The sequence below is a fragment of the Stegodyphus dumicola genome, chromosome 2, assembly GCF_044657685.1.
Source record: "Stegodyphus dumicola isolate Sdum_Otavi_A_Nest chromosome 2, ASM4465768v1".
Taxonomy (NCBI): Eukaryota; Metazoa; Arthropoda; class Arachnida; order Araneae; family Eresidae; genus Stegodyphus; species Stegodyphus dumicola.
This window is the reverse complement of record NC_140769.1, coordinates 191,198,441-191,215,937: the sequence shown is the minus strand read 5'-3', so window position 1 is coordinate 191,215,937 and position 17,497 is coordinate 191,198,441. Positions and strand designations below refer to the sequence as shown.

At 32.0% G+C, this 17,497-nt stretch overlaps 1 protein-coding gene and 1 long non-coding RNA gene across 13 annotated transcripts in view; one reads left to right on the top strand and one right to left on the bottom strand.

Moving 5' to 3' along the window:
* Positions 1-11,176, bottom strand: part of Ziz (dedicator of cytokinesis protein Ziz) — a 292,231-nt gene extending 281,055 nt beyond the window's left edge. For 4 of the 8 annotated variants that reach the window (XM_085811582.1, XM_085811583.1, XM_085811585.1 and 1 more), the window contains exon 1: positions 10,964-11,169. In XM_085811582.1, the coding sequence (XP_085667708.1) occupies positions 10,964-11,062 (99 nt within the window). In that variant the 5' untranslated portion in view covers positions 11,063-11,169. Of the gene's footprint in view, positions 1-10,963 lie in introns of all 8 variants that reach the window. The other 4 variants (XM_085811586.1, XM_085811588.1, XM_085811589.1 and 1 more) reach the window with 3 other exon arrangements.
* A 375-nt stretch (positions 11,177-11,551) lies between these two features.
* LOC146998685 (uncharacterized) lies at positions 11,552-17,297 on the top strand. Of its 5 annotated transcripts, none has more exons than XR_015039685.1 (4): positions 11,824-12,723; positions 15,366-15,403; positions 15,981-16,034; positions 17,075-17,297. It is a non-coding gene; the product is annotated as an uncharacterized LOC146998685 (long non-coding RNA). The 5 variants fall into 5 exon arrangements; XR_015039686.1 differs by having other exon boundaries at positions 15,981-16,111; XR_015039688.1 differs by lacking the exon at positions 11,824-12,723 and adding an exon at positions 11,552-11,817 and having other exon boundaries at positions 15,981-17,297.
* The last annotated feature ends 200 nt before the right edge of the window (positions 17,298-17,497 follow it).

The window sequence follows — 17,497 nt, the reverse complement described above, 5'->3', positions numbered from 1 at the left end:
AAACATTACGACCACCTTTCAATAACGAGTTGGGCCACCTTTGGCGTGCAACACAGCTTCAACCAGCCTTGGCATGGATGCCACAAGTCCTTGATAGATGGCCGGAGACAGATTGTACCAGATGTTGTAGCAACGGTCACGCAAATCCGAGATATTGCGAACTGGTGGTCTTTGACCTCTGAGCTGCTGTCCCATGACATCCCAAATGTACTCTATCGGATTGAAATCCGGTGAGTAGGTGGCCAGAACATTAACTGGAAATCAGCATCATGTTCCTGGAACCACTCCAACACTATTAGCCTTGTGAGATGGGGCGTTGTCCTATTGGAACATTCCTTTTCCAGCTGGAAAAACAGAGGTCATGTAAGAGTGCAACTGGTCCGCAATGATATTCAGATACCCTGTAGCATACATGGTCTGCTCTACCACAACCATGAGTCCCAGAGACGCCCAAGAGAACGTCCCCCAGAGCATAATACCGGCACCACCGGCTTGTGTATGACCTACTGTGCATTGAGGGAGCAACTGTTCGCCTGAAAGATGGGGTATCCTGACACGGCCATCGGCGTTATGAATGACAAACTGTTATTCATCTGACCAGGCAACTCTCTCCCACTGATCCATGGACCAGTCGCGATGTCCCCGGGCCCAGCGCAGGTGCAGTTGGCGATGACATTTGGTCAGCAAAGGCACACGAGTGGGACATTTGCTGCATATCCTCATATCCAACAGTGTCCGCTGAACAGTGTGCTCTGATACTTTTCTACTTGGCTCTGCATTGTATTCGGCTGTCAGCTGAGCCACTGTCTGGCTCCGGTTTTGCTTCACCATGCAAGACAGTCTCCGACGACCATTTTCTTTGATAGCGTGTGGACGTCCAACACCATGTCGTCTACTGCTGGTTTCCCCATCATTCATCCACTTTTCATACGTACTAACAACTGTAGATCGGGAACAACCCACGAGTTGTGCAGTTTCGGAAATACTTGTTCCGAGCCTTCGAGCCATTACAATCTGCCTTCTCTTCCTTTCCCATCACACACAGAAGTAAGTGAAAGAATGATTCTTCAGACTCTCCAGCAGCAGTTAAATACCACTTCCACCTGATCACATGCCTTCCACGTCATCTAGGCGCATTCATCGCAAAATGTAGGGCTGTTCATAATGTTTTGGCTCTTGAGTGTATGTCATGAATTATTTCATCATCACTCAAAAATTGTTCAATTTTTAACAATTCCAAAATTTATCTATTCCATTTTATTTTTTTAAACGTGCCAAAAAATTTTCAGTTAGCACTGCTTTCATTTCTAATACACGCAAACCATATATTTTACTGTGATGCATAATTTTAAAGCCATTAAACCACCCAATACTGATAATGCAATGCCAAAATCTCATCCACTAATGAAATTTGAAAGCGTTACTGATTTCCACAGAGCTGTTCCTAATGTGACTGAATTTTCACAGCTGATTTTTTAAACTGCTTGCTGAGGCAGTTAATAGAGACTTTGATAGAGTCTTGGTTAGTATTTCTGACTACATTTGAAAGATCCTTGAACAAACATCACTGAGTACAGAAACTTGAAAGCTGTCAGATTTTGAACACTAACAATCTTGCCTACAATATACTGAGCTCACTTTTTTCCATTATAAAATACTTATTTGTAATGACAAATCTTACCTTATTTGAGAAAGTTTTATACACTTTATATAAGACATAAAGTTATAAGATGTTTGATTCCCATATGACAAAAATTGACCAAGTATTTAATTTCAAAATTTGCAATTTCTGATGTCATTATCAACTTGCCTTGAGGGATCAGTTAACCTTTTGATGCATGCGATATTATTTTTATAATTTTTTAATTAAAAAACTCTAGAAATTGAATATTATGATAAATAATATATGAATTTAAAAGAAAATCTACCCTTGTCTATTGATCTGTGGATGGTGGTTGCACTGTGAAACCAGTGTGCGTCAAGGACTTTGAAACTTACTGAGGTAGTAGGGGGAAAAACTTACTTTTTTACATGCGCATTTCTAATAAATGATGAAATTTGCGAATTAAAAAAAAATGTATGAAAGAATTGCATTACATGTAAATTTTTTACATTATTTTATAAAGTAAATCGTCAGTAAAAATTTAAAAATGAATATTTATGTAATTTTCGTATAGTAGTGAAAACATAAGAACCTACATAACATGGACATTTGGATTAACGGATAAAAAAACTCAGTAAAGTAAAGGTAAAAATGTTTTTATTAAATGTCAAAGAAAAAAGTTTTTTTATGACACTGTTCAAGGCAAGTTTTGTCTTTTTGGTACATGCATAGACTCAAATTGCACGTTTTGCACATGTATCTTGTTCTAGGTTTTTCCCTTGTGCTACAAAATCTTCACTGACTGGATTTGTATTTTACTGCTATATGTCCGGCGTTATCTAGTCTCTTTCATCTGGCACATGAAATTTGTGGTTTTTTATGTTAATTGAGGAGCCTTGGTCTTTTTGGCTTTGGTACGGATCTTTCGTTTCCTATCTGTATTTATTTTATTCATATTTCGTCCCAAAATATTTATAAAATATTTTTAATTTAAATAAAACTTTTATGCATTTCTATTTTTAATTATAGCAAAGTATATTTACATTATATCTAAACCACACAAAATAATTTATAAAATCACATAGGATGCAAGCATGTTGAGGTCAGAGAAAAATCTCGGGAAAAGAAAGACCTTTTCACTGGGCAGGTGCATGCAGTGGCGTAGCTAAGATTTGGACAAATGAAGAATTTGCACCCCTTTCTGTCTGTGTACCAACAATGGAAAACATTTCATTAAAAAATTTCATAGCATCAATTTGGCACCGCCTTGATGCTGCGCCCGGAGACAGATGTCCCCCCTTGCCCCACCCTAGCTATGCCACTGGGTCAAGGTATTGTTTAATAATCAAATAACTCTGTTTCAAAGCCCCTTATCTATATCTGGGTAAAAATAAACATTCCTTTTTGGAAAGCAGCAAACACCATTGTAAAGAATAGTGGTTTCAGGCTGTGACCACTAAGCCTCCAGAGGATCGTGAGCATTGTGAGACAATGCTCTAGTGGCTCAGTGGTGGCAGCCTGAAACCACAAAGCAAACGCTATAAACATACATAGTTTTTTTATATATGCAGTTTAATTGTTGTTATTTTTTTATTGTTTGTGATAGAAATAATGATGTGGTATTAATAACTTTTGAAATTTAAAGTTGCAACTAATCTTTGGAATATGGTAACAGGTAGTTTGGCGACATTTTGGTAAAGTGATAAAGGTTACTAGCTGGGACTTTAGCAGTGTACATGGATATAGTCAAGAGTGTGGGCTATGCCATTTTTGTGCAATTCTGGGAATTTTTTCAGTTGATCTTTGGATTATGGTAACTTGGAGATTTTGTGGCGAAAATTTGGCGACCAACTCTGCTACAGCAACCCTCTATTTTTTTTTCTGCCGCCATTTTGTCTTCATGAAATAAAGACATGTTTCTTTTCTTTTTATTTACTCAACACTTTTTCCAACAATCTACTAGCCGAATTAAACTTATGCTAGAAATTTTATGTAACAAAACTGCTTAATCATGACAAATATTAACTGCAAAATGGGATAATGTGCACAATCGCAAACTCCTTGCGTGTTTTTCAGAATAGCACATACACATAAACCATTTACACGTCGACTTATTTTTACTTAAAAAAGCATCCCAGAATTGCACAAAAATGGCATTGCACACACTCTTAACTTTATCCATCTACACTGCTATTTTCTCATAAATTACAAAAATTTGCACGAAAATGCAGGAAAATTTTCTTAATCTTTAAACTCGGTAAAAAGCACATATATGAAATTACCTGATCGCGAAAAAGTACGAGGGCCATCCAGGAAGTAGATTACGTTTCCGTCTGTGTCCGCTAGGGGCGGGGCTAGCGCGGCCATCTTGGGGTCAGAGCGTTGCGCAGCTCAGTCTGCATCTAGCCGTGCTAGTGAGAGGTTCGTGCTGTGCTCCGTTCAGATACTGTGACGGTTTGAAATGTCTGCGTTAATTGAAAATCCCGCGAGCTGCGAGGTGCGCTCAGTAATAAGGTTTCTGACTGCAAAAAACTGTAAACCGATAGAAATCTATCGGCAGCTTCGTGAAGTGTATGGGGACAACATTATCACTGAAGGTGGAGTGCGTCAGTGGGTCATAAGATTTCAAAATGGCCGAACCAATGTTCACGACGAAGATCGAAGTGGGAGACCCAGCATAGTGACCGCCGAACTTCTCGAAAAAGTCGATGCTAAAGTCCGTGAAAATCGAAATTTCACAATAACGGAACTTTCTTTGAGTTTTCCACAAATTTCGCGAAGTTTGTTGCACGAAATCATCAGCGAAAAGCTTGGTTACCACAAGTTTTGTGGTAACCAAGCTGCAAGAAGAGGTAACGAAGTGGTTGAAGGCGCAGGCGGCCGAATTTTTCGACGAAGGAATTTCCAAGCTCGTACATCGCTACGATAAATGCCTTAATATGTATGGTGACTATGTAGAAAAGTAGTATTTGAGTGTGGCTTTCATCTGTATATAATAAAATTTGTTTCCTATACATTGTTTATTTTTTTATTCCAAAACGTAATCTACTTTCTGGATAGCCCTCGTATATACCCTTTCCAAGGATGAACGGTTGATCTTTACATTATGGTAACTTGGGGATTTTTTGGCGAAAATTTGGCGACCAACTCTCCTACAGCAACCCTCTATTTGTTTTTTCCCACCGCCATTTTGTCTTCACGAAGTAAAGACATGTTTCTTTTCTTTTTATCTACTGAACACTGCTTCCAACAATCTACTAGCCGAATTACACTTATGCTAGAAATTTTATCTAACAAAACTGCTTAATCATGACAAATATTCACTGCAAAATTGCGAAAAGTGCACAATACCATACTCCTTACGCGTTTTTCAAAATAACACATACACATAAACCATGTACACGTCGACTTATTTTTACTTAAAAAAACATCCCAGAATTACACAAAAATGGCATTGCGCACACTCTTCACTATATCCATGTACACTGCTTTTTTCTCATAAATTAGAAAAATTTCACAAAAATACATGACAATTTTCTGAATCTTTAAACCCGGTAAAAAGAACATATATGAAATTACCTGATCGCAAAAAAGTATATACCCTTTCCAAATATGAACATATCCACATATACAATAAATAAAATATCCAAAAACTTTTACCTCTAAATCATGTATTATATTATAAACGTCACCAACGAATTCATACCGCAAGCATAACAAATACTTAGTGTCAAATATTTAAATTATTTCCATGCACGTTTACTTCAACTAAAACGTATACCAAATTCGTACAAACATAAAATTCACAAAATAACTATCATTTAATTAAAATATCACTAAACCATGTACACGTCGACTTATTTTTACTTTAAAAAAAAATCCCAGAATTGCACAAAAATGGCATTGCGCACACTCTTCACCATATCCATGTACACTCCTTTTTTCTCATAAATTAGAAAAATTTCACAAAAATACATGACAATTTTCTGAATCTTTAAACCCGGTAAAAAGAACATATATGAAATTACCTGATCGCAAAAAAGTATATACCCTTTCCAAATATGAACATATCCACATATACAATAAATAAAATATCCAAAAACTTTTACCTCTAAATCATGTATTATATTATAAATGTCACCAACGAATTCATATCGCAAACATTACAAGTACTTAGTGTCAAATATTTAAATTATTTCCATGCACGTTTACTTCAACTAAAACGTATACCAAATTCCTACAAACATAAAATTACTTTACTTCCACCTTACATTTAGAACAATGCATAAAAATAATATCCTCAAATAATTAAAAATACTAACTTACCTAATCTTCTTCAGAATCTTGATTACGTGTCCGATAAACTTTTCAGCTGATCTTTAGAATATGGTAACGGGTAGTTTGGCGACATTTTGGAGGCGATAAAGGTTACTACCTGGGACTTTGGTAATAATGTGAGCAGTACTCAGTTCCGATTACGCATTATTTTGTGTGAGGGAAATGAGAGATCATGGGATATGTCATGTGATATTAATGGACGAATTACGGTTCTTTAATCGGAAAAGGGGGGAAATTGGGAAAAAATCTGGAAATTTTGTGTTTGGCTTTATTCTGTGTTGTGTGAAACAGTGTACGTTAATTTTTGGATCCCATGGCCCTAACTAAAGTGAATTCGAAATGGGTATTTAGTGGGATTGAAAGGGGTAGTAATATGTGTTTTTTTAAGGTTGTGCGAGATAGAAGTAAAGATGTTTTATTAAGTTATTTATTTAACCTGGTACCTTGCTGTGAACTATAAGTATGATTTTAAAGATCCTGAAACAGAAATAAGAAAAGTTTATCGGACACGTAATCAAGATTCTGAAGAAGAATAGATAAGTTAGTATTTTTAATTATTTGAGGATATTATTTTTATGCATTGTTCTAAATGTAAGGTGGAAGTAAAGTAATTTGCGTAAACGTGCATGGAAGTAATTTATATATTTGACACTAAGTATTTGTAACCATTTGTAATGTTTGCGTTATGAATTCGTTGGTGACATTTATAATATAATAGATAATTTAGAGGTAAAAGTTTTTGGATATTTTATTTATTTTATACGTGGAAATGTTCATATTTGGAAAGGGTATATACTTTTTCGTTATTAGGTAATTTCATATATGTTCTTTTTAACGTGTTTAAAGATTAAAAAAATTGTCATGCATTTTCGTGAAATTTTTCTAATTTATGAGAAAAAAGGAGTGTACATGGATATGGTGAAGAGTGTGCGCAATACCATTTTTGTGCAATTCTGGGATTTTTTTTTAAAGTAAAAATAAGTCGACGTGTACATGGTTTAGTGATATTTTAATTAAATGATAGTTATTTTGTGAATTTCATGTTTGTACGAATTTGGTATACGTTTAAGTTGAAGTAAACGTGCATGGAAATAATTTAAATATTTGACACTAATTATTTGTAATGCTTGCGGTATGAATTCGTTGGTGACGTGTATAATATAGTAGATGATTTAGAGGTAAAAGTTTTTGGATATTTTATTTATTTTATATGTGGAAATGTTTATATTTGGAAAGGGTATATACTTTCTCACGATCAGGTAATTTCATATATGTTCTTTTTACCGGGTTTAAAGATTAAGAAAATTGTCATGTATTTTCGTGAAATTTTTCTAATTTATGAGAAAAAAGCAGTGTACATGGATATAGTGAAGAGTGTGCGCAATGCCATTTTGTGTAATTCTGGGATGTTTTTTTAAGTGAAAATAAGTTGGCGTGTACATGGTTTATGTGTATGTGTTATTTTGAAAAACGCGTAAGGAGTATGGTATTGTGCACTTTTTCCCAATTTTGCAGTGAATATTTGTCATGATTAAGCAGTTTTGTTAGATAAAATTTCTAGCATAAGTGTAATTCGGGTAGTAGATTGTTGGAAGAAGTGTTCAGTAGATAAAAAGAAAAGAAACATGTCTTTACTTCGTGAAGACAAAATGGCGGCAGAAAAAAAAAAAATAGAGGGTTGCTGTAGGAGTGTTGGTCGCCAAATTTTCGTCAAAAAAACGCCAAGTTACCATAATGTAAAGATCAACCAACTTTTCTTATTTCATCCGCTAAATAAAAAGCAAGCGTATGTGCGCCTGTTTCAGGATCTTTAAAATCATACTTATAGTTCACAGCAAGGTATCAGGTAAAATAAATAGCTTAATAAAACATCTTTACTTCTATCTCGCACAACCTTAAAGAAACACTTATTACTACCCCTTTCAATCCCACTAAATACCCATTTCGAATTCACTTTAGTTATGGCCATGGGATCCCAAAATTAACGAACACTGTTTCACACAACACAGAATAAAGCCAAATACAAAATTTCCAGATTATTTCCCGATTTCCCCCCTTTTTCGATTAAAGAACCATAATTCGTCCATTAATATCACGACATATCCCATGATCTCTCACACAAAATAATGCGTAATCGGAACTGAGTACTTACTGCTCACATTATTACCAAAGTCCCAGGTAGTAACCTTTTTTCGCCTCCAAAATGTCGCCAAACTACCAGTTACCATATTCTAAAGATCAGCCAGATGAACATTTCCACGTATAAAATAAATAAAATATCCAAAAGCTTTTACCTCTAAATTATCTATTATATTATAAACGTCACCAACGAATTTATACGCAAACATTAAAAATAGTTACAAATACTTAGTGTCAAATATTTAAATTATTTCCATACACGTTTACTTCAACTGAAACGTATACCAAATTCGTACAAACATAAAATTCACAAAATAACTATCATTTAATTAAAATATCACTAAACCATGTACACATCGACTTATTTTTACTTAAAAAAACATCCCAGAATTGCACAAAAATGGCATTGCGCACACTCTTCACTATATCCTTGTGCACTGCTTTTTTGTCATAAATTAGAAAAAATTCATGAAAATGCATGAAAATACTCAACGTACACTACTCAAATATATTCCAAAATACTACAAACATATAACTCACAAAATCACGATTATTAAATTAAAATATAATTAAATTAAAAAACGCTACTTAAAAAATAAATAAACACATACATTAAATTAATAAAAATTAGATTACAATCCTAATTACTTTAAACTAAATCATTGCTAATAACAATTTTCCAATAATACCATATTAATTTATTTAATCCTTACATTTAGAACAATGCATAAAAATAATATCCTCAAATGATTAAAAATACTAACTTACCTAATCTTCTTCAGAATCTTCATTACGTGGCACGCACACTTCCCTACAGAAAGAGTTCCAATCGGCTGCAGTACTACTGCTAATTTCTAAATCCAAAATCCAGTTGTCAACTGGCAGTCTATTCACCAAGTAATAAGAAATTAATAAAATTTCACCCATACTCAAACTACTTTCAGCAAACCACGTACCCTTCCTTACACTCCGTTTCACAAAATGTCCATTTTCACCAGATTTCTTGCAAGCCATTCAAACTTATCTGTAATATCCTTCCTTTCACACAATCTCAACTTATTATTATTATCAGATAAATGCATTAAAAATTTAGAATTCACTTTACATAGTGCCATGCAATCTGAAAATTAATCAACACTATTTCACACAACACACAATGAAGCTTAATACAAAATACTTTTCCAAATTTACCCCCTTTTCCGATTAAAGAACTGTAATTCATCCATTAATGTCACATGACATATCTCATGATCTCTCATTTCTCTCACACAAAATAATGCGTAATCGGAACTGAGTACTTCTCACATTATTATCAAAGTCCTAGGTAGTAACCTGTATCGCCTCCAAAATGTCGCCAAACAACCTGTTACCAAATTCCAAAGATCAGCCGTTTTTTTAAGTGAAAATAGGTCGTAATGTACATGGATGATACCGTGTTTGTGCAATTCGTAAAAACGCGGCAAGCAGTGGGGGATTCTGCACTTTGTCCCAATTTCACACCTAATCTTCGTCATGATTAAGCACTTTTGTTCCATAAAAGTTCTAGCATAAGCGTAATTCGGCTAGCAGCTTGTTGGAAAAAAATGTTGGAAATGTTGAGTAAAAAAAAAAAAAAACATGCCTTTACTTCGTTAAAACAAAATGGCGTCCAAACAAAAACTAGCAGGTTGCTGTAGCAGGGTTCGTTGCCAAATTTTTGCCAAAAAATCGCCAAGTTACCATAATTCAAAGATTAACCAAAGTTGTTTATATTCATAAAACAAAGTTATTTTGTGTCATTGAAAACAAATTTTAAAAGGCATACGATTTGAAGTTCTAAGACCTAAAAAATGTATGATTCTGCAATTATTTTGTGTTATTTAAAGGTAAAAGATCAACCAGTTTTCACTCAAAAATTTCGGAAAAAAGAGGAGAAAAAAATTTCAAAATTGGTGGTTTCAAAGAAGTACAACCACCGCACGTCAAGTGGTTAAGTAAGTTAGAACAATTTGAGAAAATGAAAAACAGCAAAAATATTAAATTAATAGGCCATACATGAAAGTCATGTGGTGTCCACATCAGATTTTTTATGTATTATGTACATTATTTCATTTGAGTCGTGAAATGGGCAATCTCTTGATGATTGCCTTTTGAAATTTCTTAAACTTTTTAAATGCTTTTAATTTTATATTAATATATTTATTTTGTATTACTTTGCTTTTATTTTGATTTCCAAATTTTTGCTTCAGCTGCTTTTAATTGTTCCTTCCTTTGTATACTTTGCCACTACCGGTTGATATTAATTACATGTATATTTTATCTATCTTAATTAATTGCGCTGCATTCTAAGCGGCATTTATTCTTATTAATTAAATATTTTTCAGTTTCAGATCTATATACTGGATGTTAATCCACTACCAAATTACATTTAAATAGCAGTAATAATTTCCTCTGTGTAAAGAGTTACCCATGTGTCCCATAATTTAACTCACCCTTTTTTCACTCAATCATCCGCATACAACGCGTTCCTAGACTTATAATTAGATTTGCAGAGTATTAAAGCATAACATTATTTTTCAGAATTAACACAGCAAATCTTTCAAGTGACTTACATTTATAAAGTATATTTATAGCTTTGGGCTACATACACGATATTAAACTTATTTAAAAAATTAAATCTAAATTAAAATAATAATAAACTTGCTAACTCACTGATTTACTATATCAATTTATTTATCGGAAAATCATTTTATATACATTAAAACAGAATAGTTCAGGTTTAAAGAAATCAAAATAATAAAACAACAGTATCCCTCCACGATCTAAAAGATAACTGTAATCCAAATGTAAACAAATTTCCAATAACTTTTAATGTAATTTAAATGGACCAAGATGCAAACTTACTATTATAGTACTTTCGCGGACCGCCTGAGAAACAGTTTCTCGGACTTGTGCCGCCGATCCGGGTTTATTAAGGCTACGGGTAAATTTTCTTTCAGCCATGACCTATTATTAATCTGATCATCCTCTGAAAGATGTATCGGAAATAATTTTTAATACCGACTATCATACTCAACACAGAAGAGATGACACTTCTCGAATGACACACAATGTTACGATGCCATATTCTAATAACTAAACATCTCGTATAATAAATTTTCCACTCTTATTTCAACATCATAATCAACTTTAGAAGATTGATTTCATTTGATAAGGAGCACAATTCTCATATTTGTGTTCTTACACATGCTATCTGTAATATTAAGGGGCGAATTCAAGTGCAACGCTCTGATAAATTGCAAATGTTAGCTCGCAAGAGGCGTTCCTGCTATCGTCTGCTAAAGTCGAATTCAAGTGCAACGCTTTACCCCTCTGGTAACTGATGACGTCAAAATTGCAATGGGGAGCTGGTTTGCTCTCGTGCCAGGAGAGCTTGTCCGATAAACTACATCAATATCCAATGAGACTGCGTGTCGATGTAAACAAAAAATATCAGTTCCCATGATTTCTCTGAGCTTATGGTCAAGTGTTTACTGCGTTGTAGTGTGGTGTAACGAATTGTTCCAGTCCTGAAGTATTTAATGTGTACAACTTTATTTACTTTATCCTATAGAAAATTCCCTCCAAAGTAATCTAGAGCAACATATGTGTGTAAAATATATTTTACTTTTCAGACAAAAATCCTTGCTTTTTCAAATATAAACCGCATTTTTTCCCCCATTTTCAAATTACAGCATTTGGTTTTAATTCTTCTAATAGTAAGTTTAATTTAAAATTCAAATTTGTGTTATATTTTTATTGTTTAATGCAGATGCATGATTCTTCAGTGACAGTAGGCATGTTTACCATATGAAAATTAACTAGTTCTTGAATTATATAGTAATTAATAAGCCCATCTATCTACAAGCAGATAAGCCTGCTGAACACCGCTATTCCAGTCTCTTTTTAAATCCAGGTGAAAAAGCTGGCTGCATGAGTGTTTTCTTGATTTTTTCAATGTATAACATGAATACTAAGTTTTCCTTAGCCTTCCACGCAGGCATTCCTTCCCTTAGACATTCATTATGTGATGAAACAGTTAAGAGCAATTTTTAGATTTATATTGTACATCGTTGGGAAAATATAAAAATGAAATTAAAGGTATTTCAATGTAATACAATAAATAAAAAATTATATGAAACCCTGATAATTCTAATGTGATATTAATGTAATATATACATCCAGAGTAAAGGTTAATTTATAAATTATGCTTTGTGTTCTGCTCATTATATTGTGCATTTACAGTACACTTTCTGCTTCTTAAGTGAAAGTTTGGACCCATTTTCGGTTGATCTTTACAATATGGTAACTGGTAGTTTGGCGACATTTTGGAGGCGATAAAGGTTACTACCTGGGACTTTGGTAATAATGTGAGCAGTACTCAGTTCCGATTACGCATTATTTTGTGTGAGAGAAATGAGAGATCATGGGATATGTCATGTGATATTAATGGACGAATTACGGTTCTTTAATCGGAAAAGGGGGGAAATCTGGAAAAAATCTAGAAATTTTGTATTTGGTTTATTCTGTGTTGTGTGAAAAAGTGTTCGTGAATTTTTGGATCCCATGGCCGTAACTAAAGAAAAGTTTATCGGACACGTAATCAAGATTCTGAAGAAGATTAGGTAAGTTAGTATTTTTAATTATTTGAGGATATTATTTTTATGCATTGTTCTAAATGTAAGGTGGAAGTAAAGGAATTTGGTATTTTTGGGAAAATTGTTATTAGCAATGATTTAGTTTGAAGAAATTAGGATTGTAAGGTAATTTTTATTAATTTATTGTATGTGCTCATTTATATTTTAAGTAGTGTTTTTGAATTTAATTATATTTTAATGAAATGATAGTTATTTTGTGAATTTTATGTTTGTAGGATTTTAGTATACGTTTTAGTTGAAATAAACGTGCATGGAAATAATTTAAATATTTGATACTAAGTATTTGTAATGGTTGCGGTATGAATTCGTTGGTGACGTTTATAATATAATAGATGATTTAGAGGTAAAAGTTTTTGGATATTTTATTTATTTTATATGTGGAAATGTTCATATTTGAAAAGGGTAAATACTTTTTCTCGATCAGGTAATTTCATATATGTACTTTTTACCGGGTTTAAAGATTCAGAAAATTGTCATGTATTTTCGTGAAATTTTTCTAATTTATGAGAAAAAAGCAGTTTACATGGATATAGTGAAGAGTGTGCGCAATGCCATTTTTGTGCAATTCTGGGATGTTTTTTTTAAGTAAAAATAAGTCGACGTGTACATGGTTTAGTGATATTTTAATTAAATGATAGTTATTTTGTGAATTTTATGTTTGTAGGTGTAATGACCTTGCGGATTAATAAGGCACCATGAGGAAAACGACACCAACATTTATTAAAAATTAACTTTCAAAGAATAATGAAAAAAAAAATTAACATTTAAAGAATAAAGGCAAACTCGGAGCACTACCTCGCTCCTACAACATAATTAACCTACAACCTGCTTCCTCTGAGGCTAACATGCAACTGTCCTCTCTCTCACTTGCTGGGCTCTGCCAGGCAGCTGATTGGCTCACCGCTGCCAGATACATGACAGTAGGAATTTGGTATACGTTTAAGTTGAAGTAAACGTGCATGGAAATAATTTAAATATTTGATACTAAGTATTTGTAATGCTTGCGGTATGAATTCGTTGGTGACGTGTATAATGTAATAGATGATTTAGAGGTAAAAGTTTTTGGATATTTTATTTATTTTATATGTGGAAATGTTCATATTTGGAAAGGGTAAATACTTTTTCGCGATCAGGTAATTTCATATATGTTCTTTTTACAGGGTTTAAAGATTGAGAAAATTGTCATGTATTTTCGTGAAATTTTTCTAATTTATGAGAAAAAAGCAGTGTACATGGATATAGTGAAGAGTGTGCGCAATGCCATTTTTGTGCAATTATGGGATGTTTTTTTAAGTAAAAATAAGTCGGCGTGTACATGGTTTATGTGTATGTTATTTTGAAAAACTCGTAAGGAGTATGGTATTGTGCACTTTTTCCCAATTTTGCAGTGAATATTTGTCATGATTAAGCAGTTTTGTTAGATAAAATTTCCAGCATAAGTGTAATTCGGCTAGTAGATTGTTGGAAGAAGTGTTCAGTCGATAAAAAGAAAAGAAACATGTCTTTACTTCGTGAAGACAAAATGGCGGCGGGAAAAAAATAGAGGGTTGCTGTAGGAGAGTTGGTCGCCAAATTTTCGCCAAAAAAACGCCAAGTTACCATAATGTAAAGATCAACCCCATTCTCATTTGATATCAGTTATGTTCAGATTTATTTATTTCATAAAATTTCAAAAAAAAATTTTTGGCTATTAAAAGCTACAAGTGCAGAAACAAAAGCTTAATTTCTTTACTGTAACTGTGTCATGCTTCTCTGCTGATAATGAAAGTCGTCTTTTAATAAGATTTCTTTCATTGCATATATTAATTATATCTTTTACCATACTGGTTGCCATCTTTGATTGTGCATTCTTCAATATTTTTTGGTACTTACGTATTAACACAAACACCTGGCTCAGTTTGGTGGTCTTTATAAATGAAAAGAGAAAAATACTTATCAGGAGAAGTACGTTGTTTTTGCAGCTTGCTTTTAGCATAACCAAACTATCAATATTTATCTAAGTTGGCAAAATGTTATCAACATATCAAAGGAAAAAACATTTAACAAATTTTAAAATACTAATTTGAATTATTAAATAAAAATTATATGATAGTTTTAAAAAAAACATTTTCCACAAATTTTTTGTCTAATAAGCACTTGTGCCAAGTGATCTGTTTTCACTTTAAAAAAAAAAAAAAAAAAAATCAGAGAATTACATAAACTTGATACTGCATGCCTTGTCTATGTACCAAATTCATCTCATAGTTGTTTCCATTAGAAATTTTTGTACTAAAATGTTCTTTCCTGCAGAACTTTTAACACACCTTCGTCTTTTGATGGTAAGCTCCACAAGCAGTATTTTAAATCTGAAATTAATCTAAAACAACTATTCGTATCTAAAATCCATTGGAACTTGAAATACAACATAAGAAACACATATGAAAATGGTGACATTGCTTGAATGAAAAATTGTCATGAGCATGTTACCTGAAAAATTTTGATACATAATCGTTGCCAGAGTTTGGCACATTTTTGAAAATTTGGTAACTTTTATTAAGGTGGTTTCAATAATATGCAAATATCTTTTATTCTTATGATTGCTTCATTGTATACTTTTTCCCTTTCCCTAGAGTGCAGCACAATACCACAAGTTTTCCAGCCAAATGCGGTATGCATTTCAAGTTTCTATACATTTATATAAATTTTAAGAGAGTAAAATATTGACAAAAACTGCATTAAGTTTCCAACTCTTGTTTTGTTTTTCATTAAAAATTTGCTACCATTATGAATAATTCATTTTTTTTTAATGTAAATGTTTTTAAGTATTTGTAGGATAAAGGCAAATTACATTTATTCATTCTTTCTTTGATATAATACATGTAGCTCTTTACCTGAAATCAATGTTTGTCAAATTATTATGCATAAATTAGAAGTATGCATGTTTCTCTTAAGTCAGTTATGTTTCAGGAACTATCTTTAATGAATTGTATAGAAAATTCTGGATGAGGTGTTAGGTGTACAGGAACGTGGTATATTATAAACATGTATAATATATCATAGTATATAAACTCATAACTTTGATTATGCAGTATGCTTTATATATTATTTCTGAAAGCATGTATATTTCAATCAAGATTGTTGAGTAAACTTTTCTTGCTTTATGCTATCTCTGAAAGCATGTATATTTCAGTCAAGATTGTTGAGTAAATTGTGCTTATTTTATGCTTTTTTCTTTTTTACATTAGAAAATTCCACACCTTTATCACGAGGAAATCTGCAATGGCATTTAGGACTGACAAGTTTGTATCTATTACATAAAATCTAATGTTTTCTGGATTCTTCTTTTCCTTTTCCTCCCAACAGAAAAACTTTAATGGTATAAATCAGCGGTTTTCAACTTTTTGACTGTAGTGTACCATCTAAGCAAAAACTGAAAAACATTAATACTACCACTAATTTTACAATGATTATTTTTCAATTCCTCAATAGAAATATTAAAAACATATATATATATTGCCATTTGCATACTCTTTGTATTAAATATGTACACATAAAAAACTATTAGATTAAAAACTGATGATTACTTAATTATCAAAATTAAATTAAATTAATTATTCACTTGATTATCAAAATTTCAGTTATAATACTTTAATATTTAATTTCTTTACGTCTGCTCTTATTTCATTTAATGGTAAATTAGGATCCACTTTTTATTTTGGTGAGTATTTATATTTCAAATTTAACATGGAAAAAATCATTTTTCACACAAACAGGTTGTGCGAAAAGACAATACAAATTTGATAGCTTTATTTGAAATGCCTTTAAATTCTTTTTTTCGGTTCAGCCAAAAGTTAACAAGTGTGTCATTTTCCAAATCTTCAAGTCAATTTCGATCAAAGGAAATTTCTATTAACTATTCTTTTCTTTATGAGATTTGTGAATTTCATAAAGAAGTTAGAATAGTTAAAAATATTTTGTTTCTTTGCATATCACCGGCTGAGAACCTCTGGTATAAATTAATTATAACAGATGTAAATTAATATTTCTCATACAAAAGAGTTATTTCAATTCTTTACTGCGAACATTATATACAGAGCATGTCTTTTATTAACAACAAGATTTTAAGAATTTAAAATAATTATCATTAAATCCTCTTGATCTGTAAAGTCTTAAAAATTATAAAGGGAAAAAAATTGAAAGTTAAAGAAATCAATAGTATGAATTATTCCTTTTTAGAGAAGTTTCATTGTTTAATTAATTATAAAAAGTGTTTTACATTATGAAATATAAAAATTAAGAATATTTGAATTTGAATGAATATTTTAAAATTTTCCCTCAGATAGAAGCTCGACTATTCGAAGCAGGAGAACGAAGAGAAAAAAGGAAGAGAGATGATATTACAGCTGCAGAAAAGGAAATAATTGAAACACAGAAGAATATATTAATGTACTGTGTGAAATATGTGACTTGTATAAGCAATCAGTTGCAAATCAGTCTGCTGTCATAGAAAATCAAAATATAATTATTAATTTATTAAAAAAATAAATCATGCATTTCAAATATTACAGTGTTTTCATTCTTGTATGTATTTCTGCAGTGTGGGATTCATATTTTAATTGTAAAATTTACTACTTTCTTAATTTTATAAAATTTTGTGATTATAAAAATTATTTAAAAGAAATTCACAGATCCATTATATGACATAAACATTATAATAATTCTAATACCACTATTATAAGTCTCGTGAAAATATTTATGCATT